This window comes from Carya illinoinensis, chromosome 5 (genome assembly GCF_018687715.1).
Source record: "Carya illinoinensis cultivar Pawnee chromosome 5, C.illinoinensisPawnee_v1, whole genome shotgun sequence".
Taxonomy (NCBI): domain Eukaryota; kingdom Viridiplantae; phylum Streptophyta; class Magnoliopsida; order Fagales; family Juglandaceae; genus Carya; species Carya illinoinensis.
In genome coordinates, this window is record NC_056756.1 from 12,736,784 (window position 1) to 12,760,591 (window position 23,808).

The following is a 23,808-nucleotide window of genomic DNA, read 5'->3' on the forward strand; positions in this document are numbered from 1 at the left end:
GTTTATTTTTATAAGATCTCTTTGTAGCTAGATATTTTTCTTTGAATAATAGTATCGTCACTTACAAGTTGTCAATCTATAATTTGAAATATAAATGTTTTAGCTGTTAAGGAATTTTATAAAAATAAACTTACAAATTGACGTGATTTTATGTAGTATGTTAGACTGTAAAATTATTTTTATTATAAAATAAATCTTACTCATTATACAAAGTTATGCCAATTTATGACTTTATTCTTATGAAATTTTTGTAGTTATAGCAAGTCTCAATTTAAAAAATTCAAATGACTCTATAAGTGTATATATATACACACTAATACTATATAGTTACGGATAAATAATATTTACAGTCGTGGTTGTGCAAGCGGCGTGCAGTCGCTTTAAAAAAAATAAATTAATATAGGACCCACATGAAAAAAAAAAAACTAACTTTTTAATCGTGGACTCCACTCTTTTTCAAAACGATTGCGTGGCGTTTGTAATTCCATAACTGTATGTAGCATTGTCGATAGTTACCTGAATAAAAAAACTTGCGAGTACAATTTTTTTAAAATAAAACCAATGTATTCGGTTTTTTTTTTTTTTTTAATAAAACCAACGTATTTCAGCTCGACATGAGTAAGGATTGCAATGACGTGGTGACATCAAACAAGACAGCATAGTCAAGAGTTCTTTAATTTGTTAGATGATTAGATCATCCTTGGATCGAGAAATATCTTAAGCGGAAATTTCCAATAAATGCCTGAAGTGGCAGACTCCAAAATCACTTTTTTATAACTGGCTTTGTAAAATGGCGAGATCCCTGAGGAAATAGCAAGTCAGCAGCCACATTACACGATGCACATAATATAGCTTTTGTCATGTCCTTTTCTAGCTTTCTAATTGGTACACATTTCTTAACTCAAATCACTTTTGTATTGTTCTATAAATCCGAGCGTAAAATTCAGGCCAAATACGGCAATACATAACTAGAAATCCATGCGTGGGACACGTAATTCAACCTCGTATCAAACTGATACGATTCTTTTCAAGAAGACGAGCTGAAGAAACAAGGAGGATACATGAGAAGAGGTTGGAGAGGTTAGCTGCACCCACTTTTGCTTTCCCTCGCTCTCCTTGATTGATCGGCTTTCCAACGTCATAACTTCTCTTATAAGCCAAAAGTCTTGAAGCCATTCGCATGGGTAGAGACTAACAACGCACGTATGCTCTGTCAGCCGGCAATGATGGTGTTCGTTAGCTTAGGCACTGGAGTTATCGTTGGAAATCATGTTTTACCCCCTGACTACGAAGCAGATTAGGTTTCGCGGCGCCTAGTGGATGCTTCGTACAACAACGACTTGAAGCTGGCATGTGAATGTATCGTCAATCCTCTTGTGGACGTGAACTTCGTGGGAATAGTGAGCTTGAAGACGAGGAAGGCGGAGATTGTGTTGCACGATGAGTCGGCACATGGGGTTCGCGTCAAGTACGAGGAGTTCAAGACCGAGGTCACTGCACTGTTCCTCGTTGCTCATTCTAGAAATTTGAAACTTGTTAGGATGTTACTGGTAATGTATGGATTTTCTATGTATACATAATTTAGACATACGAATTTGATATTTTGAAATGATATGTTGCTCCAGTGCTTTAAACCAATTATTAAGAACTAAAAGGGCTTATTTTTTTATATGCTTTGACAAAGTATTGGAGCTAACGTAAACCAGAAAGTGTTCCGAGCCTATGTGACCACGGCGGCAGTGAGGGAGGGTCATATGGAAATTCTGGAAGTGCTAATAAATGCAGGGGCATCTCAGCAGGCATGCGAGGAGTCTTTGTTGGAGGCAAGCTACCTAGGGATAGCCAGGCCAGTAGAGCTGCTTATGGGGTCTGACATGGTCCGCCCACAAGTTGCTTTGCATGCCCTTGTCTCTGCGTGCTGCAGAGGGTTTGTTAATGTTGTTGATGCACTCTTTAAGGTAACTTTATCATGTTTGGCATGAAGAACGCTTAAATTTTGCAACTAAATTGTCTTCTTTTCTTTTTCATTTGCGAAGACAGATTAAGACAGATATTAGATTCACACTTGTTTTTCTGAGAGAATTGATAACAAATATATTAAATTCTAGTGCAACCTATCATTCAAGCAAAAATATCCTGATTTTGTGACGGTATAAGGCATCTCTTCAGCTCATGTTGAAATTCCATGAGTTGAGGATGGTGATCCATCTCGATGTTTGAGAAGTTGACTTAAGGATTGGCTGTCCTTCTTACCATGTTCAATAAATTTGTTTTGTACTAATGACAGTTTGGGCTGGATGCCAATGCATCTGACAGGGTGCTGCTTCAATCTTCGAAGCCTTTCCTCCACACTAATTTTGACTGCAATGCACTTGTTGCTACCGTTGCTAGTCGGCAAGTTTCTGTTATCGGATTGCTGTTGCAGGTAAGCTCTTCACACAGTAGCTCAATCTCCCTCTGAAGTATGGGCATGTTTGAAATTACTAGTGCACGTTGTTTATTTACATAGCTTGCCAAAAAAAGGAAATTGGTATTTAGCTTACCACAGCTCTTAGTTTTTGGACAATTTTATTTACACAAGCAATTTAATTGTATCAAGATTGCGTATGATCAGTCTATTATGGTTTTCTACTGGCAAATAGATGGGCATCAGGACAAATATCAAGGTGTGAGCAGGTGTCTGGTCCTGGGACATGGATACAGGAGAAGAATTCTTGGTGGGTGCTGGGCTAGCTGAGCCTTACCCTGTAACCTGGTGTGCTGTGGAGTATTTTGAAGCGAGTGGTGCAATCTTGCGTATGCTTCTCCAACATCTCTCCCCAAACACGCTTCACCATGGGAGGACTCTCATCCAACATGCCATCCTATGTAACAATGCAAGAGCAGTAGATGTTCTGTTACACTGTGGGGCAGATGTAGAATTTTCAGTGAAAACAACTTCAAAATCCGAGTTGCGCCACATTCATTTGGCTGCACTACTTGGATGTTCATAAGTTCTTGAATGCTTGGTAAGTTTTGGCTGTAATACTAACTCTCAAACTGAATTCGGAGACACCGAATTAATGACATGTGAAAGACATAAGAATGCAGAGTGCCTTAAGATTTTGGCCTCAACAGGTGTTGATTTTGGTTTGGTCAATGCATGTAGTCAGTGTGCAAGCTCAATTACAAACTCAACTAGATGGCCCTTGGCCTCCAACAAGGAGTTGCAGAAGTAATTCAAGTAGGCAAGGTTGTTCAATCAAGCAACGCATCAATATTTTCTCCATTGTTATTTATAATTCAAGATAACGATATGGAAGCTCTGAAGAAAATCATCGAGGGTACAGACATTAATTTAGATGAAAAGGATGCAAATGGATTCTCAGCTAACATGGTGGCTGCAGTGAGCAATCTGTTGACTTATTGCTCCTTTGTTAGTTCTACATCGGTGGGATTAAAGAAAATGACATAAGCCATGAGTTATAAATAAGAGGCTTATCATCTTAGTTTAAGTGCACCAGTTGAAAGCTTATCTAATAATTTTTTATTTTAGTTAAATTTATCTGTTAACCTTTTTTGTAAAATGGGAAGATGTGTAAAGTTAAAGTTTTGCTAGTGAGGAAGCTTTATGGGTGTGTTTAGGGTGAGGAGAAAAATTGTGTGATTGTAACAATTTTTCACATAGTGAATTTTCTTCTCTGAGTCTGGTGGTTTTTCTCATATTTTGGAGTTTTCAGGTAAATTTATTGTGTTGTTATTATTTCTCTATTTTTCTTGTTATTCCTGCAAAGGGTAAATGCTAGGGGAGTAATTTGGGAGGTTTAAATTCCCAACACAATCATGTGGAGGCTTTCCAGTTACGTGTTTACGTAGAGGCCAATGTAAAGCTACACGATAAACAGGGTGAGATGGCAGCCAGCCAATTTGTAGTAAACCAAAATAGCGGAATCTTTCAAAAGCTAAGTAAGAATGAACATGAACTATAAAAAGGCTGCAATGGTTTTTCTGGATTTTATGCTTTACATCATGCGGCTCACCACAGAGACATAAATTCTGTTGAGAAACTAACGACTAGGGGCTACGATCTTAATGCGTTAAACGACGATGGATATACCCCGTTGATGTTGGCAGCCATGGGAGGCCATGGCAAGGTGTGTGAGCTTTTGATCTCTTGTGAAGCAAGATGCGATGTTGAGAATGAGAGACACGAGACTACTCTGTCGCTGGCAAGGAAAAATGGATCAGGAAAAGACACTGCAGTAGAGATTGTGATAATGGATGAGCTTGCAAGGACGTTAGTGCTGGGCGGGACTAGTGTAGTGAAGCACACAAAGCGTGGTATATTAGAGCCTAATAAAGCTGGATGTTGTTTTATCATCTTAATGTACTACACATTATTTTCCAAAGTGTGCTACCTTTCTTTTGTATTCTTTCATTTCTGTATCCTTTCACTGCCAAGCAGTACATAGCAGGAAAAGGATAGTGGGAAGCAGAATAGGTCTACTATGTAGTGTTGTCTTGCCTGTTGGCCAGTACCAGTGTGTGGTGCCTCTTTTGGCAAGTACCAGTGTGTGGTGCCTCTTTTGGCAAGGACCAGTGTGTGGTGCCTCTTTTGGTAGGTAGTGTACAATGTGTATATATGTGTAGTGCGAAGGCTACTATTGGTGTGTGATTCTATCTTTATTTCAATATACAGAAAACAAAGAATAATTTTTCTCTACTCCTCCATGGTGTAATCTTCTTCATCTTTCTTTTTTTGGTTCTTAACATTTCTTACATGGTATCAGACCTTAGGCTCTACCCATCTTGTTGATAATACTCCCTCTGATTCACCATGGAAGAGAACTCTACAAACACAAAAAACCCAATTACAAATACAAATACATCTTACCTAAACTTTTCAAACCCAAACAACCCTTATCGAGTTGAGAATGGTGACAACACTGCCATTATTCTTGTTACTGATCTCCTCACAACTGACAATTATGTTACTTGGTCTCGAGCAATGCGTCGAGCACTTAAAGCAAAAAATCAATTGGGGTTCATCAATGGAAGCATTTCCAAACTAGCTAATATAGATGACCTTTTTGATGTATGTGAGGGATGCAATGACATGGTAGTTTCTTGGATTCAGAACTCAATAAGTTCTGACATAAAGTCAAGTGTAGCATTTGTAGATGATGCTTGAGTCATCTGGGAAGAATTGAATGACCGTTTTACCCAACAAAATGGACCACGAATTTTTCAGTTGAAGAGAAGTCTATCAAACCTGAAGCAAGATCGTGACTCTGTGAGCACCTATTATGGTAACCTCAAAACCTTGTAGGATGAAATTTCTATCTATGACCTTGTTCCCATCTGTACCTGTGGACAGCTTAATGTTTTGAATAATAGATACCATCGTGACTGTGTAATACAATTCCTTATGGGGTTGAATGACCAATATGCTAACTCTAGAGACCAAATCATGCTCATTGAACCCCTTCCCACTGTCAATAAAGTGTTCTCTTTGATTCAGCAACAAGAACAACACAATCTCCTCACCACCTATTCTCCATCCTTTGATTCCATGGCCTTGGCTACTAAAACTCTCTATCCAAACTTTAAGACCAATGTCAAACCTTATCAAAAGAAGGATAGACCTTACTGCACCCATTGCCATATTCAAGGCCACTCACTAGATAACTGTTTTAAGGTTGGTAATGCTCAAGCTCCTACTTGTATCCATTGTAACATGACTAGCCATGTAGCTGAGAGGTGCTACAAGCTCCATGGATACCCCTCAGGACACAAACTGCACAAAGGAAAGGGGGACCAAGTAATGAAATTTTCTGCCAATCAAACCAGCTTATCTAGTGACCACTACCAAGAGGAAGGTCGCGAGGACATAGTCAGTTTCACTAAGGAGCAATACCAGCAACTCATGAACTTGCTTCAACAAAAGGATCCTCCCAGTGTTTCTCCTCAGTTAACCAAGCTCAAGGCATTCTCAAAACCAGTGTCAATATCCCTAAGGCCTCAAAATTATCTGGTATGCTTCCCACTCATTCTTCTTTTGCACATAAAACTGCTCTTTCCACCAACATGCCCTAGATCATTGATTCAGGTGCTACATATCATATGATCTGTAGCCACTCCCTCTTTACCTCAGTTACTACAGAGGTTTGATATTCTGTGAAATTACCTAATGGTACCTACATGCATGTCACTCATTTGGGCACTGTCAAGGTCACAGAAAAACTTACCCTTATGAATGTTTTGTGTGTTCCCTCATTCTCTTTCAACTTGATTTCTGTTAAAAGCCTCATTGAAACACAAGCTTGTTCTTTGATTTTTCTGACAAATGCTTGTTTTATTTAGGACCTTTCCACTTGGACCACGATTGGGATAGGTGAAATGAAGTGCAGCTTGTACCACCTCCTAACCACCACAATTTCCCCTAGTGCTATGGCAGATGCTTTATCTATTTTATCCCCTTCTCTTCATCCTTTTTCATCTTCTGCTAGAAGCAACAGGAAAGACAGTGACCTTTGGCACTATCTGTCGCTTAGGCCACATGTCTTATTCTAGACTTGGTTTAATTGAGGATCCTATTGTAAAGAAAGGATGCAATTTTAATACAAATGTTCCTTGTTATATTTGTCCCCTTGCTAAGCAACATAAACTCCCTTTTCCCACTAGCTCACATAAGTCCACCTCTATATTTGAGATGATTCACTGTGACATTTGGGGGCCATGCTTTACCATAGCTTATGATGGCACAAGGTTTCTCTTGACCATTGTAGATGATTTTTCTAAAACCACTTGGGTTTACCTCCTGCAAAGCAAATCTGAAACAAGAAAATGTGTTGAGTCTTCTTGTAACTTGGTGGAAACTTAGTTTGAAAGGAAAATAAAGATCATTCGCAGTGACAATGGCATTGAATTTAAAATGACTGATTTTTTTAATCAAAAGGGAATCATTCACCAAAAGACCTGTGTTGAGACACCCCAACAAAATGACATTGTAGAAATGAAGCATCAACACCTTTTAAATATGGCATGAGCTTTGCTTTTCCAATCTGGTTTACCACTAACCTTTTGGAGTGATTGCATCCTTACTGCAGTTTATCTCATCGATAGGTGTCCAACCCCTTTGCTTGCTAATTAGACCTCTTATGGAGTCCTATTTTCCATTAAGCCTAACTATGCACATTTGAGAATTTTTGGATGCCTTTGTTTTGCAACTACTTTATCCCATGGTCGAAAGAAATTTGATCCAAGGGAAAGGAAATGTGTCTTTTTAGGCTATCCATTTGGGGTCAAGGGATACAAGCTATTGGACAAGGAAACTAGAGTCACTTTCATTTCAAGAGATGTCATTTTTCATGAATACATCTTCCCTTTTCAATCCTATTGCTCCATTGAACCTGCTTCTCCAACTCAACCTAATCCTGCTTCCAATCCATTTCAAGCAGACTCTGCCTGTCATCCTTCATCTACTGCTGAACAAGATTTTTATGACCCTTTTCCTTCTCTCGAGCATACCATTGACACTACTTCATCACCTGGTCCTAAGCCAGACAGTCCATCCTCTTCTATTCCTCTTGAGTCTCCTGCTGATAGCAACTCTTTCCTTCCATCTCAACCTGCCATTCGAAGGTCATGTAGGACCAAAACAGCACCCACTTACCTCCAAGACTTCCATTGCCAACAAGTTGCACTCACATCACATGGCCAATCTGTGGACAAGGTATCCTCTCCTCTGACTAACTCTTTTTTTCTTTTACATGATTTTTTATCTTACAAATCTTTTTCACCACAATTACAAGTTTTCTCCTCTAGCCTCTCAATTGCATCTGAACCTACCTCATATTCACAAGCCATAAAAGGATCCTAATTGGAGTAATGTCATGGATGCTGAGTTGTTGGCCTTGGAACAAAATGAAACATGGGTGCTCAAAGACTTGCCTCTTGACAAGGAAGCTATTGACTGCAGATATGTCTATAAAATAAAGAGAAATTCTGATGAAAGTGTGGAAAGACTAAAAGCTAGGTTGGTAGTAAAAGGGTACACTTAACAAAAGGGGATTGACTACAATGAGACATTCTCACCTGTGGCCAAAATGGTCACTGTGAGATGCCTCATTTCTGTTACTGCAACCCGAGGTTGGCACTTACATCAGTTTGATGTTAATAATGCTTTCCTCCATGGTGATTTGGAGGAAGACATCTACATGAAGAAACCACCAGGATATACAAAAGGAAACCCACTAAGTATGCAAGCTGCTCAAAAGCTTGTATGGCTTGAAACAAGCCTCTAGGCAATGGTATGCAAAGTTGACCTCCTTCTTGCTAGAATTTGGTTTTGTTCAATCCAAGGGAGACTATAGTTTATTCACTCTAGCAATTGAGAACTCCTTCATAGCCCTACTCATATATGTGGATGATATTTTAGTTGCTAGTGACTCACTAAACTCTACAGTTATCATCAAAGATTCCCTACATGATAAATTCAAAATTAAAGATCTTGGAGTTTTAAGGTATTTTCTTGGGATAGAGGTAGTTAGATCCTTAGAAGGTATTCATATTTGCCAACGCAAGTATGCACTTGACATACTTGCAGATTCTGGAACTCTGGGGGCCAAACCAGTAAAAATTCCCATGGACCAAAACTTGAAGCTGAGTAGGGACACTAGCACACAGCTTGCTGATCCCTCCATCTATCAAAGATTAATTGGGAGATTGCTCTATCTAACAATTACTCAACCAGACATTAGTTATCCAGTTCAAACTCTTAGTCAATTTATGGATCAACCTACAACAGCTCATCTAGCTTCAGCTCAAAAGGTATTGAGATATATTAAGGTTGCACCTGGCCAAGGCTTGCTATTATCATCCTCCTCCGTCCTACAACTTAGTTCTTATTGGGACTCTAACTGGGCATCCTGCCTTGAAACAAGAAGATCAGTGACAGGTTATTGCATTTTCTTAGGACAATCTTTGATCTCTTGGAGATCTAAGAGGCAAAATACTATGTCAAGAAGCTCAGCTGAGGCAGAGTATAGAGCCATGGCAGCTACTTGCTGTGAACTTAGTTGGCTAAGATTTATTCTCACTGACCTACAAGTATCTCATCTAGAACCTGCCACAATGTTATGTAACAATCAAGCAGCAATGCACATCGCAACAAATCCAGTATTTCATGAGCGTACCAAGCATATTGAGCTAGATTGTCATTTAGTTCGAGACAAGATACTTGAGGGTGCCATCACTATAGCTCATGTTCCCTCTCACCTTCAGTGTGCAGATCTTCTCACCAAAGCACTTCCATCCTATCTTCTGCAGACTCACTTAAGCAAGATGGGAATTGTTAACTTACATTCTCCATCTTGTGGGAGGGTATTAAAGCCTACTAAAGCTGGATGTCGTTTATCATCTTAATTTGCTACACATTATTTTTCAAAGTGTGCTACATTTCTTTTGTATTCTTTCATTTCTGTATCCTTTCACTGCCAAGCAGTACGTAGCAGTAAAAGGATAGTGGGAAGCAGAATATGTCTGCTATGTAGTGTTGTCCTGACTATTGGCTAGTACCAGTGTGTGGTGCCTCTTTTGGCAAGTAGCTGTGTGTGGTGCCTCTTTTGGCAGGTAGTGTACAGGGTATATATATGTGTAGTGCGAAGGCTACTATTGGTGTGTGATTCTATCTTTATTTCAATATACAAAGAACAGAGAATAATTTTTCTCTGCTCCTCCATGGTGTAATCTTCTTCATCTTCCTTTTTTAGGTTCTTAACATTTCTTACATGGTAAAGGAGCTCCTCATGGTAAAATACTTCGTATGGTAGGGAATGTTGGGATTTTAAGGTGGGGGAAATCAAACAAGAGAAATGTGATTTGTAAGGGTGCTGAGGTTGGACCAAGTGATGCATTCCGATGGCATCGGAGGAGGAAGTTTGATGCTGATGAACCCGGAATGTTCCACGTGGTGACTACAGACAATAAGGTGGTGCATTTTGTATGTGATGGTGGGGTTGAAATGGCTGAGTTTTGGGTAAGGGGAATCAAACTTGTGACACGAGCTGCTATTTTTGGAAGGGAAGAGAGCAGCATGTAAATCGAAGCCTGTCATTTTAAATAACAATTCAATAATGTAGTTCATTAACGAAAGTGTTTAGATTATTTAAGGGGATGTTTGAATGCAGATATAGACATGAAATTTTTAAAATTCTCAACACTTTTCCTAGTTTTTTTAGTACAATGATGATTTAAGCTTGATCTGGTGGAACACCTTTGGCCTGCATGTTGCTGGTGGAACCAAAAGCGTTTGATCTTCAAATTATGACGAACGATGTTGAAAACGGATACGTGTGTGAGCTTCATTCAACCACCTACGACGATAGTCCCTTTGTTGAGTTTTGGGCCAGAGATCAATGGATTGAACTCTCCTGGCTTGCTTTCATAATTTTATTTTTGAAACTTTTTGCAACAATTGTTCAAGACCTCCATCGATTTTAATAATATTAGTACTTTTTTTTAGAAAAAATATTACTACTATACTAAGGTGCGGTTTTGATGGTTATTAGTGAGATAAGATGAAATTATTTAAGATAAATATTAAAAATTAAATAAAATATTATTTTTTAATATTATTATTTTAAAATTTTAAAAATTGAATTGTATATTATATTTGATATGCAAATTTAAAAAAATTGGTACAATGAAATGCGACACTTTCTCAGTCTAAAACCCTAATTGTCCTTTTTATTCCAATAGAATCTCTAAAACCCGTTATAGTTTTTGAACTCTGCTACTTGGAGATTTGTTTGGATCATCCATGGCGAACCTTCCGATCATTCAGTTCGAAGATCAAATCATAGAGACGGTGGAGCGGAACCCAGTGGTGGTGATAATCGGAGAGACTGGCTCGGGAAAGAGCACCCAGCTCTCTCAGATGCTACACCGGAGAGGCTACACCAAGTCTGGAATCGTCGGCGTCACTCAGCCTCGCCGAGTTGCCGCAGTCTCCGTGGCTAGGTAGAGTCCCAATGTTTCGACGATAGACTTGAGTTTTTGGGACGACGGTGTAATTTGAAAGCAAGAACGAATTTTTTTATGATAGTGTTGTTTGTTAAAGGTTCTTATGAAAAATCATATATCCTTTTATTGTTCCTGAGAAAATTGAGGAAACGAATGTTACTTTTTCCAATGTAAGAAACCGTTGAAAGAATCAAATTCCACTGAATTCTACTCATACCGTTATTTTGCCTCGTTTACTCAAGTTCAAGACTATTCTAATAAAAAATTATGGAAAACTTGATTGAAAATGTTGCCCCTTTCATTATTTGCTTCAATTCATTGGCAACTAAATAATGGATATTGGTTATGTAACTTATGTTGCTAAAGAGGGGACATGCGATCTTGAACTGTCAGTTGGCTGTTGCGCTAGCTGGTTGTGCAAATTCTGTTTTCTGGAAGTATTTGTGCTGATTCACTCATGATAATGTATTTTTTTCTGTTTTTGGCGAGTGAAAAACAGTTCATAAGAGAAAATTCAATTGCTAATATCTTTGACCAGAATTTTCTACTGGTTTCTCATTTGATGATTTAATGTTCACAGGCGGGTTGCCCAGGAGCTTGGTGTTCCGCTTGGGGATGAAGTGGGATATGCTATCCGATTTGAAGATAGAACCTCAGAGAGGACTCGTATCAAGTAAAAGATTTACTATATGTTAACTGAGACTATTATCATAATTTTTACTTGAGTTTTGTCGAGCCAATGTCGATAATTTTGATCTTGTGAACTCTTCAGATATCTTACTGATGGGGTCCTCCTTCGCGAGAGTCTTTCTAACCCTGAGCTTAATCAGTATTCGGTAATCATATTGGATGAAGCTCATGAGAGGAGTCTGAACACGTAAGATTTACTCTATGTGCCACTATGTCAGTTTCGGTTTGGATTGAGGCCATTAGTCTCCATCATGTGTTGTTCCCTGGTTTTTTCAAAGATGTAGATTTTCTATTATTGCAACTTTTAATGTGTACTTATTTACATATTCTGCATTTTGAGTATGCACTTTAAGTATGGACACATTATTTTGTCAGGGATATATTGCTGGGACTAGTGAAACGCTTGGTTGGAGTGCGAGCCTCCAATTTAAAGGTTCTTATCACTTCAGCAACTCTTGATGGTGAAAAAGTATCAAAATTCTTTTCAAATTGCCCCATACTGACTGTCCCGGGGAAGTTATACCCTGTTGAGATATTGTACAGCAACGAGCGCCCTAAAAGCTATCTTGAGTCATCTTTAAAAGCAGCTCTTGGTATGATTAAGCTATTAGTCTATTCCTAATGCCACGATAATAGGTTCTGTACTATAAGTTTGTGTAGCTTGGTTCTGTTGTGTTGTAGATTTTTTTTTTTTGTTGTCATGCACTTGGAGTATTTATGAAATGGTAATGTATATATGCTTTTTATCTGGCGACCAAGATCCCTAATTTTTAGGATATATAGGTAGCGGTAGCCATGTTAATCAGATATTGGTTAGCTAGATTATGTTCTACACTTAGAACATGGTCCACTGCATTTCATGTTTGAAGTTTTATGTTTGTTCTCTAGGTTCTTATTCCTGTATGCTATGGACTGAAGTTTTCACTCGTATATGAGTCTTGCTGACCAATTTTTTCTTGTAGACATACACGTTCGGCAACCAGAGGGTGACGTCCTAATATTCATGACTGGACAGGTGGGCTTTTATTTTTCTATTTTCCTTTTTGGGGATGCATGGTATACCGTGTGATTTATGCTTCTGAAGTACAATTATTTTTGTTAATGCTTCTTGTGCAATGGTTCTATTGATTGAAGAAGTTCTTATGTAGGATGACATAGAGAAGTTGGTATCAAAGTTGGAGGATCGAGTTCAAAGTCTAGATGAGGGTTCCTGTATGGATGCCATCATCCTTCCCCTTCATGGTTCTTTGCCACCTGAAATGCAGGTTGGTTTTTTCATCTTTATATATTTTGAATTTCTGGATGGAACTTGACGAAGATTTAAATATTTCTCTCTCTTAAGGTTTTCGCTTCTTTAATGTTATTCCTACTGGCTACCTGTTAGGTTTTAGAGTCTGTAGCATGATAGTAAACACTCTAGTTCTTTCAAAAGAACATTTGGTCCCATTTGATTCCTACAAAATCACGTGTATAAGAACCTTTTTTCTTTATGTGCAATGGTTTATCTTAGTTATTGGTATAATATGGTAATTATGTATTGAGCAAACTGTTTAGTTGGGTCATCAGATGTGGCTAAAGTATTTGTATGAACGGTCAAAGAGTTTTTGGTTTTATGTTAGTAACAATATCACTGCCTTGACTTACTGAAATCCTGATTTAACATATTTGGTGCCACAACCTCATAAAGCACACAAATCTGGTTGATTTTTATTTTTATTTTTAAATGAGCTGCTTTGGGTTTGATTGAAAATATAGCTTATAATCTTTTACCTCATTACATCCTAAATGCATCCTATTTCGAATAAAGTCGTTAACTGGCTTGAGGTGATTCTGTTAAATTATATAAAATGACAGTTATTGGATTTTCTATGATCCTGCAGGTGCGTGTATTTAGTCCTCCACCTCTGAATTGCCGACGATTTATAGTTGCCACAAATATTGCTGAAACTTCGTTAACGGTTGACGGTGTTGTGTAAGAGACTTGATACTTGTGTAGAATTTATCATTTTCCTTATGTTCATCTGTTGTATTTTAGTTTATATTTATTTAATGTGCATTCCATCTGTTTAAGAGTTGGAAACTCTTGATTTTTTTTTATTTTTTATTTTTATTATCGGTAATCAAGGTATTTTATTCAAAAAAGTAGGCAAAGCCCAAGTACACAGGGAGTATTTTTTTGATAAGTACACACATGCACACGCGCGCGCGCGCACACACACAGAGGGTGTATACATGAGAAATACACAACTAGAGTTTACAACTGATAGTACAAAGTCATTGACATTTAGTCCATTACCAACAATGGCTCCCACCCATGAGAACAATGTTTTAAAGAAAAATACTTTCAGCTTCTCCATTGTCTTCTCGTAGTTTTCGAAACTTCTATCATTTCGTTCCTGCCATATACACCAACACATGCAAATAGGGAACATCTTCCAGATTGCTTCGACTTGCGAATTCCCTTGGAGACCTCTCCAGCTAGCTAGAAAATCCACCAATCTAAAAGGCATGGCCCACGATACGCCAAGTCCTGTAAAAAAATAATCCCACAAGGTCCTCGCCACCTCGCAGTGTAGAAACAAATGGTCTACTGATTCATCCTCTTTCTTTCACATTTAACACTAGTCCAACACCATTATCCTACGTTTCCTTAAGTTATCTATGGTAAAAATTTTGCATGCTCTTCTATGGAAATGTGTGCATGCCTGGACTTTAAAACTTTATGGAGTGATCTGACAGTGAATATACCTTTCGTAATTTTACCTTTCTTGGAAGTGCCGCATAGAACTCTGCGATCTCCTCCAACTCCCAGTCTTGAGCTGCCCTAATGAAATCAACATTCCATTGAGGGGAGCCACCAGAAAAAATCAGGTGGTCCGCTGTCACTACATCCTTCACTCGTACAAGTCCAAATATGGCAGGGAAAGTGTCTTGGAGACTTCGTTCACCATACAAGTTGTCATACCAAAATCTAACACGAGAGCCGTCATCCACTAAAATATGGAAACTCTTGATTTTAATGGACTTAATGTCCATGATTTTCTACTTTCGGTTGTAAACCTGAGTTAGATAATTCTCATGTATACTTTTTGTGTACTTGGGTTATGCCTTGTCTTCTTATGAATACAAGTTCTTGATTACCTATTAAAAAAAAATCAGAGTTGGAAGACACCCACACCCTCTCTTGTGTAACCCTCCCCCCGTGCAGGCTGATGCAGCAAGATACACCGCTCTTTATATTTCCCATTTATTTTTTATTTTTTGTGTAATTGAATTGATTTTTTCCTTCTTATAATTAGGGGTTACTTATTGTGATCTTCAACATTGATATTGGCATAGTAGGTTCATGTTAAACAGTTCACTGATATTTTGAATTATATAATGATAGGTATGTTATTGACTCTGGTTATGTCAAGCAACGGCAGTACAACCCATCAACTGGCATGTATTCCCTTGATGTTGTTCAAATTAGCAAGTATGCAGCTGATGATATCATGTTTTAATGTCGCTTGCAGCATATGCAAATGATTTTGGTAGCCTGTTTGATTTTCTGTGCTGGCTGATGAGCAATCCAGTTGCATTTATTGCATTTTGCAGAGTGCAAGCTAATCAACGGGCAGGCCGAGCGGGAAGAACTTGTCCTGGGAAGTGCTATCGGTTATACCCTTCCACAGCTTATCATGAGGAATTTCTGGATGTAACAGTTCCTGAAATACAGCGATCTTCCCTTGCTGGGAGTGTTCTCTATTTGAAATCACTGGACCTCTCTGATATGGATATTCTCAAGTTTGATTTTCTTGATCCGCCTTCATGTAAGAAGGCATAATTTCTTTGTTTTCTTCACTATTCATGCATAAGATTATGATTTTACTCTTTAGATCTTGTTGGCTTTGCTGCAGCTGAGTCTTTAGAAGATGCTTTGAAGCAGTTATATCTCATTGATGCTATTGATGAAAATGGCTCTATCACAAGTGTTGGACGAACAATGGCTGGTACAAGATTCTCATCCTAATTATGAAGTGTTTTAATGATGGTGAATAATAATAATGTGTAGCCATCATCTTGTGCCATGCGTGTTTTCTAGCAAATTGAAATTTTCAACATCTTTTTCGTAAAGTCCTCATGTGGTTGTTTGGGATTTGTTAATAGTGCTTTAGATGAGTTTCTTATTGATTAATAGGTTACAAATGGTTGATAGATGATGAAACCAAGTCTTAATTTCTTTTACGCACTTACATTTGAACATCTTAATTTTTATTTTCCTCCTTAGATACATTATCTTTTATGTATCATTTATGCCCATACTAGCATCATCATAAAGGGTGTCATCTGATAGCATATGATTGTGACTTCTTTGCTTAGCATTGTTTCATAAGCCATTTTTTTTATTTGATAATTCTCTATGCTGGACATTATTTCTATGGAAAAATACACTTTGCACTACCAGGCATTTTATACTTAGCACTCAAACTACTAACACTAATACATTGTATCCTCAGACTACTAAAAAGCTGCAATGTGAATCATCTATTAAGATTTGACAGCATGTCACATACCCTATTTTTCATCTATTGTACTTGTGGAAATTAGACAAGGGTGCTATCTGTCAGCTTTTGGTTCTTTGTTGTAATTTGCTACTTATCAAAAAAAGTTTGTGATGGGCTAGTTTTGGTAATTTGGGTGGCAAATGTAATAACTTCTGGTAATTGGAGGTTGCATAGTGTATGTTTCCTTTATTTCCATTTGTGGATTAGAACTTTGTGTTCACTTAGTATTTTCATCTGATTTTATCCAGAGCTCCCACTAGAACCTTCACTCTCCAGAACCTTAATGGAGGCAAATGAGTGTGGTTGCTTATTCCAGGCTTTGAGTGTCGCTGCCATGTTATCAGCGGAAACCTCATTGCTTCCCGGTCGAAGGTGAACTTATGGAATTATTATAGGTCTTCTTCTTGTGGATGCAATGAAGTTTTGTTTTGTTATATTCAAGATTTTACTGTGTTGTTGGTCAATACTGTGTGCCAAAAAAAAAAAGGATGGTTGCGGCTAGTTTGGTTGAGGTGCAGCTTTTCAGAAAACTGATTGCTGCATTATGTGTGAATAATTACATGACTGTCATGCATTAATTGTATAAAAAAATTTTCAAAGATTTTAAAATGCGAGAACATTACTATAATCTTGGGGGAGGGCGATTTTTAGATATCAATAGACATTAAAATTAACCAGTGAGAATACAAAGAGTTCAAAATAGAATAGTTAGGAGGTGAGGAAACCAAATGCGTAATTAACAAAGACTCAATTGCTGCAATAAGAAGTCTTTTTTGATAGTGGAAGATGATCCCTATATGCATCATGTGGTGTTTATGGTGAGAGCACAATGACAGGACATTCGAGGACAAAGAGAGATCGATGGAGGATTTGATAGTTTTTTTCTTTAGAACTCTTTCTACATGGACCATAGCGATTGATTTCAATGGTTTGGGGTTACATGAATTCCTAATATCCATTGATCATACATAGAACTTGTCACTAAACATTGTATCGGGCTTTTGCCTTCTTTTGATAGTATAATTATTTTACTTATAAAAAAAAAAAAATCTTTTTTTCTTTATTTGAGAAGTAAAAACAAATTGGTAGAAGAGTAAGTGGTGGGGAAGGCAAAGTGGCAAGTAATGGGAAATCAATAACTACAATAAGATAAAAAATCGTTTTCTTTCCTCTCTACCGAATAAGTAATCATAAATGGTATGAAACCTTTTGTCTTTGAATTCTTCTTTTAAAAAATCTTAATATCAAAATTTATTGGATAAATTAGATGGCATGGAAAAATAAAAGAAAAGCTTTTACTTCGAAATTGTATTTGTTATAGATAAAAAGCTGCAGCAGGTTTTGAGGGACTGCTTTGCAAAAGCCATCTAGAAACGACCAAATACCGCTTATCAAAATAGGCTGCATACTGAATTTGCCTTTAAAAGTTAAATCATCCATGGAGAAGCCACAAAAAGCCCTACCAAACAGCCCTTAGTCATGGATTAAGAAGCAGTTTTATGAGTGCATCACAGTGACTGTGTATATAAGTTTTCATTTCCCTTCTAATTTTTACGCGGTCCAGTGGAGGTCTGTTTGATAATAGCTTTGCCTCCATTTGCAGCAAGAATACTGAAAAAAAGAGGAAACACACTTCCTCGAACCTTCCTGATGGGTCTGGCTGGGGTGATCACATCCAACTGCTTCAGATCTATGAGCATTGGGATAGAACTAATTATAATATTGGTTGGTGCAAAGACAATGACTTGCAGGTAATGCATTATTCTGTTCAGAAGGCATGCTGTATTTACAAACCTGCTGTAAGACATTTCCATGTCAATTATTGAATGCCAAGGTCTTTGGATAAAGTCATGCAAGTAACATTACTACAAATCCATTAAGTAGGGCCCAGTATGACATGCATTGCTCAGATTGTTCTTGAGCAATGGGACAAAGGAGTCTGCTATGGGTACTTGATGAGCACACTAGTTTGTCATTCTTTTTCCAGGATGCATTTGGGCCTTTTGTTGTGAGAAGGGAGTGCCACCAAATTGTATAGCTGACTTAGACTTAGGGTATCTGCAATCTTGGCCTGATATATAATGCTTTTCAAACTTTCTGATTGTAGGTGCGAGGGATGTTGTTTGTCAAAGATGTTCGGAAACAATTGTCTCAGATAATGCAGAAAGTAGCGAAGGGTTAGTATTCTAAATTATTGAAGAGGATATATTTGAAGCAGATTGATCATATAAAGTTACCTTTATCGTTGTAGTATTAAGATATTACTTACAAAAAGGGGAAGGCAATCTTGAGATTTTCCTCCTGGTGTTACTCCACATATTGGAATCTCATGTTCTGGTTACCTGCCAACAAGTGTGAAATTATGAATCTCTTTTAAGGCATAAATTTTGTTAATCTTTCTTTTGCTCTGCCATTTGCCCATCCATGTTCTTTATCTATTGAGATGGTTTAAACGCACGTTACGCTTCAATATAAGCTTTTAGTAGCAGATACATTTGATCCAAAGGTCATTGGCACATTTGATATTGAGCTTACTTTTTGTTAACATGGTAAAACCATATTCTTTAACAGAACAATGACTTATTCTTTATGTGCGCGATATGTGATACTCTCATAATAGATTCCAATATTATAATGATTATTAGCTATGATTTATATGATTATTGATTCACTGAGATGAACAGTGTTGATGTTACAAATCCGTTGATTTAGGGTATACACACTGGTATCAAAAGATCATTTAAACAATCTTTTCCTGCTGGTCAAAATCTATGGACTTTGACACTATCCTATCCATATTTTATCATTCGTCAACGTGAAAAGATCTATTTTTAGTTGGACACTTATTGGTAATTAAGTTGCGCATTCCATAGGATTTGAACCTGAGACCCATCCACCAGATACTTATTTTGGGTGAAAGTGTCATAGGCAACTTTCAGTTGTACTGAAGAAACAAATATAATTTGGTTTGAAATTTGTGTCTTTGTGTTTCTTCGTCTTGCTTCTCTCGAATGCAAGATTGGGTCAATGAGATTAGGAGCCTGAATTTGCTGGCTTGGCTTCTAGGCTTCCCCATCGAGCTCATGGTGTTCTTTGTCTCTGTACAAACTGATAGTTGTTTCTTGTGAAGGAGCTCTGATTTTACCATCTCTTATTAAACTTAGAAATGGTAATGAAAAATAATTCTTGAAAGGCTAAAAGTCGTTAATTTGAAAAAACGGCAAGGGAGTAGTACATATAAGGATGCTTTTTATTATGATACCTAAAACAGATTTTTTATAATAATAGAAATAGGAGTATCCCAAGTAGACATGATGATAAAAGAGAACACCTAGTTAAGAGCTAGAGATTGTACATATAAAGATACTAATTATGTAGAACATGAAACACCAGCAGGTAATGAACTGGTAAACTACATTTGATGATCTATCACATAAACGCTTCACATTCAGAGAGGAAAAAAAAAGTCACCATTAGCATGAGCGTGTAATGCTTGGAAGCAAAGTTCTTGTTTCAGTGGGTTAAGAAGAGTTTGAGCAATTAACTTATAAAAAAAAAAGAAGAGTTTGAGCAATTAGAATGTGATGACAGCCACTTATATGGTTTACGAATAATATTTAGAGTTACTGCTCACTCCATTCAGAGAACCTTTGGGTTACTCTGTTTTAACATTAGCAGGATAAACATGTTTTAACATTAGCAGGATAAACATGGTTCCATTTGTTATGGGAATTGGACTAAAGATGAAACTGCCAGAATGGAAGAGTAAGATGTAACAAATTTCCCATTATTTGGTGTTTTTCAGTTTACTTATTGCTGTATTCTGTGATCGATCTTGTTCTGGTTTTCTTGCCACTTAGGTACCTTTTATGGATGTTATTCTTTCACTCTCTTCATGGTTTATGTGGTATTTGGTATCTGGAAAACAGGATCCCTAGATGTACGGGCAAATGGAAGGTGGAAAGAGAGTGAGCTTGATTACCGGAATTTGAGGAAAGCTTTGTGCATAGGTTTTGCAAATCAGCTGGCTGAGAGAATGATTCATCACAATGGCTATCGAACTCTAGGTTTTAAGCCCCAAGTAGTTCAGGTAATTAGGTTTGGAATCTACTCCATGTTGCTTACTAAGGGGATGTTTACAAACAATTTCCATCTCATCACATCCCATCCCATCTCATCTCATCTTATTTCCTTCCCAAACACCATTAAAACACAAAAACTTTGAAATTAATCATTATAACTTTTTCAAACTAATCATTACAACTTTCCCAAACTTTCAAACAAAAAACAATTCAACTTTTTTTAAAAAAATAATAATAAAAAAACATTCTAACAATATTTTAACTCTATAAAATTTTTTATTTGACTTTTTCTCTTTCATTTTCCAAAATTCAATAAATACTTAACTCAAACTATTTCACTACTATTCATAAACCATCTTACTACTATTCACAAAATTCTCATCTCATCACATTCTCCAAACATCCTCTTAACTTTATCTTCTTCAAACATAATTACAAATTTTGTTGATTTTACTCAACTTTTGGATGGTTGAACTTTACTTCAATTTCATATTTGAAAAGTGTGATTTAACTAGGAAAGAGGTTGTGGTGAGGTCTAGTTTGTTTAAGTTAATGAAAGCAGTTAGCAATGAGATTATTGAAGTCTAGAACAAGTGGCTCATATTTGTGATCTTCGTCGCCCATGGATTCAAGAAACCTGACAGTAAAATGTGTTTCATTTTAGGTGCATCCGTCTTCAGTGCTGAAACCAGATGCAGAGGGAAAGTTTCCAGAGTATGTTGTGTACCATGAACTCATTGCAACCTCACGCCCGTACTTACACAATGTATGTGCTGTAGAGATGAATTGGGTCATGCCCATTCTAAACAAGGTTAAGAAAATAAATATAAAGAAACTGAGGTAAGTCAGTTTTGTCCTAAAGCATATTACAGGTGAAAACTGGTTTTATATCTAATTTAAGGCCTCAAATTAACATTGTTGACCTTGAGGCTTTTTGCTTGTGGAACAGTGGTGCGACTGGTCATATCAGAGAAGAAACTGATGAAAAACTTTCCGACTTGCCGAAGAAAGAGATTAACATTGATGGGGTCCCTGATGACCATGAAAATAGAATTCAGGCAGCTAGAGAACGTTTTCTTTCTCGTAAGGCAAAGAAATGAGCTTCATTTTTGCTATTGATGATCTGAAAGTAAGTGAGCTTAGTTAGCAGTTGGTATGATGATATACGGTGGGATCAGCAGCCCTGGCTTCTGGATCCATAGGGGACAAGTTTGGCGGTAAAGACTTCTAAAAAGGAGGGATATCTGGTAAGTACTGCTGACTTTGATACTAACAGAAGTCCTGCAAAGTTTAATTATGATTGTTAACCCTGTTGAGACCTTTTTATTCAAGTCAATATCATTTTAATCTTACCCAGGATATGCATTTGTGACATGTATGCCTTGAAGGGTGTGATCCAGCACAGCTACAGTTTTCACTAGTTTTGTGCTGAAATTTGGTTATCTTTTACTCCAAGGAGCATATTTACTTTGGTGTCCTTGCAGGCTTGCCCTATTCTGTATCAACTATTAAGGTATGCTAGCAGTTTTCCTTTTTCTTTCCCCTATTTGGCTGGAAGTATGCTGGCAGGTTCCTGACTTGCACACTTCGCATTTAACGAAGTCCATTCAAATGAAATCTTTCTCCAAAAAAATGATGTTTAGCTATGTATCAATTGAATCAACTGTCATGCTATATTTCTGTACCATTTGATGCTGCATATTTTTTAATCTAACTTGAACTGCAAGTCTCACGTTGGATTATAAAATTGCTCGACATTTATCAAACTGCTTTGACGTTTTTTTTAACTGCATACCTCTCGGACAAACAGATGCTCCAGCATTATCTCGTTCTTCATGCCACTTTTTGGGTTTTAACTGCTGCATATTCTTTGAATTCCATCGATCCATGTGAACCGCCTGTCCTTTAAACTTGGTGCTTTCTTTTCCTGGTAAGGTGTATGTCTTTTTGGTTGTTGAAAAGCACATTAAATTACAACCATTTGGCAACCACCCGTTCTTTAAATGTAGTTCTCTTGGGCAAGGTCTCTCTCTTTGCTGCTTTTTTGTTTTTGCAAATAAGAAGTAAGATCCTTCTTTGTTGTTGAAAACCACACTTCCTTTTTCAACCACATCCATTTGTAATTTTGGGAATTTGGAAACAGGACGAGATTATTCCAAAATGCATTGTGCTTTGAACTACTGTTGGTTTGGTAGATGTTTGTTTAAAGGGTGTATAAACCCACTCTAAAGTACATTCCTCACGACGTTTCTTTCAAATTTATGTTGTTCTAAAATCACATATTGAGAATGTTATCCTTGATACGGAAGAGAAATAAAGCAAAATAAGTAGAATGACATGGCTGTGGCTCAGTGATATTATTACAAAAAAACTGGTCTGAAACTAAAAGGAGATACAATAAGATCAGGGGGTTCTTGCCTTCTGGTAGAGTTGCCTGATCTGTTTACAGTGGGTGTGGAAAGATAAGTGTCACTACGTCTCTGGTTTGCAGAAGTGGATAGGGTTCGTTAAAGCAGTTTCAGATACTGACGATGATAAACAGAAGGACAGGTACGCACTCCAACAACATGAATTTGCAGTACGAAAGGTCGGATTGATGATGCTCATTGAAAAATACAAGATCCAGATCTCTGGTGAGAAGAAAAATCTCTTGCCATAGATGACTTGAATCGGAATATTAAACATAAAAATATTTCCGAACCATTCTTAGATTTCACTCCGGAAGAAAAAGTTTGTCCATGATCTACTTGTTGCTGTGGCAATGCGTTTTTTTTTTTTTTTTATTAATACCAGGTGTCTGAAAACAAAATTTGGACTAATTCCTACAATTCATATTGTATGAGAAAAATGGGTTTTACTATTCATCATCTTCACACACTACACTACATTTTTTTAAAAAATATTTTAAATTTTTATTTTATTTTATTATTTCTAAACTACTTGAATTCTTCTACTCATCATTTATATACTACACATTATGTAAGAGAAAAAAAAAATTAAAAAATTATGTATAGTGTATGGTGTGTGGGGATAATGAATAGAATTTTTTTTTTTTTAACTTATTAAAAAAAATAATGAATAGAATTTTTCTGATAGAAAATATGAAACGTAATGCATTGCATCTTTTAATCATTAAGCATCTACATTTTGTATTTGAAACTATCAAAATTAATATATTGTTTAACGAAATAAGATAGATATATGGTATTGACTAGTAAAAAAAATTGTTATTATTGGAGATGCACTTGCAGGAAACATCTCGTCGAGGGTCTATACACATCTGAGATTAGTCGGGACAACTATGTCAAAAATAAAATAAAAATGTTATGGCACAACTTAACAAAACAACTATCATGGCATTATCTTGATAGTCAAATTTTGAAGGGTATTATAATTTTTTGATAGCTTAAAGGTGTAGCAAGAATTTGTAGTAGATGAAGGGAAGTGTGAAATAAGTGTAGTTGGATGGCACAAAAATGTATTAT

At 37.0% G+C, this 23,808-nt stretch overlaps 1 protein-coding gene and 1 pseudogene across 5 annotated transcripts; both read left to right on the forward strand.

Annotated features, from left to right (window-relative positions):
* The first annotated feature begins 862 nt into the window (after window positions 1-862).
* LOC122310091 lies at window positions 863-10,081 on the forward strand (annotated as a pseudogene).
* A 593-nt stretch (window positions 10,082-10,674) lies between these two features.
* On the forward strand, window positions 10,675-23,132 carry LOC122310476 (probable pre-mRNA-splicing factor ATP-dependent RNA helicase DEAH4). 5 transcript variants are annotated; one of them, XM_043124348.1, is made up of 19 exons: window positions 10,675-11,001; window positions 11,585-11,677; window positions 11,777-11,881; window positions 12,070-12,287; window positions 12,657-12,709; window positions 12,843-12,959; window positions 13,575-13,666; window positions 15,083-15,169; window positions 15,292-15,506; window positions 15,573-15,686; window positions 16,490-16,613; window positions 17,845-17,992; window positions 18,349-18,418; window positions 20,171-20,331; window positions 20,988-21,163; window positions 21,273-21,570; window positions 21,681-21,836; window positions 22,134-22,253; window positions 22,815-23,132. In XM_043124348.1, exons 1-16 carry the CDS (start codon window positions 10,802-10,804, stop codon window positions 21,421-21,423), a joined length of 2,124 nt encoding a protein of 707 aa, XP_042980282.1. In that variant the 5' UTR covers window positions 10,675-10,801; the 3' UTR covers window positions 21,424-21,570; window positions 21,681-21,836; window positions 22,134-22,253; window positions 22,815-23,132. The 5 variants fall into 5 exon arrangements, with proteins under 5 accessions (XP_042980282.1, XP_042980280.1, XP_042980281.1 ...); XM_043124346.1 differs by lacking the exon at window positions 22,134-22,253; XM_043124347.1 differs by lacking the exon at window positions 22,815-23,132 and having other exon boundaries at window positions 22,134-22,581.
* The last annotated feature ends 676 nt before the right edge of the window (window positions 23,133-23,808 follow it).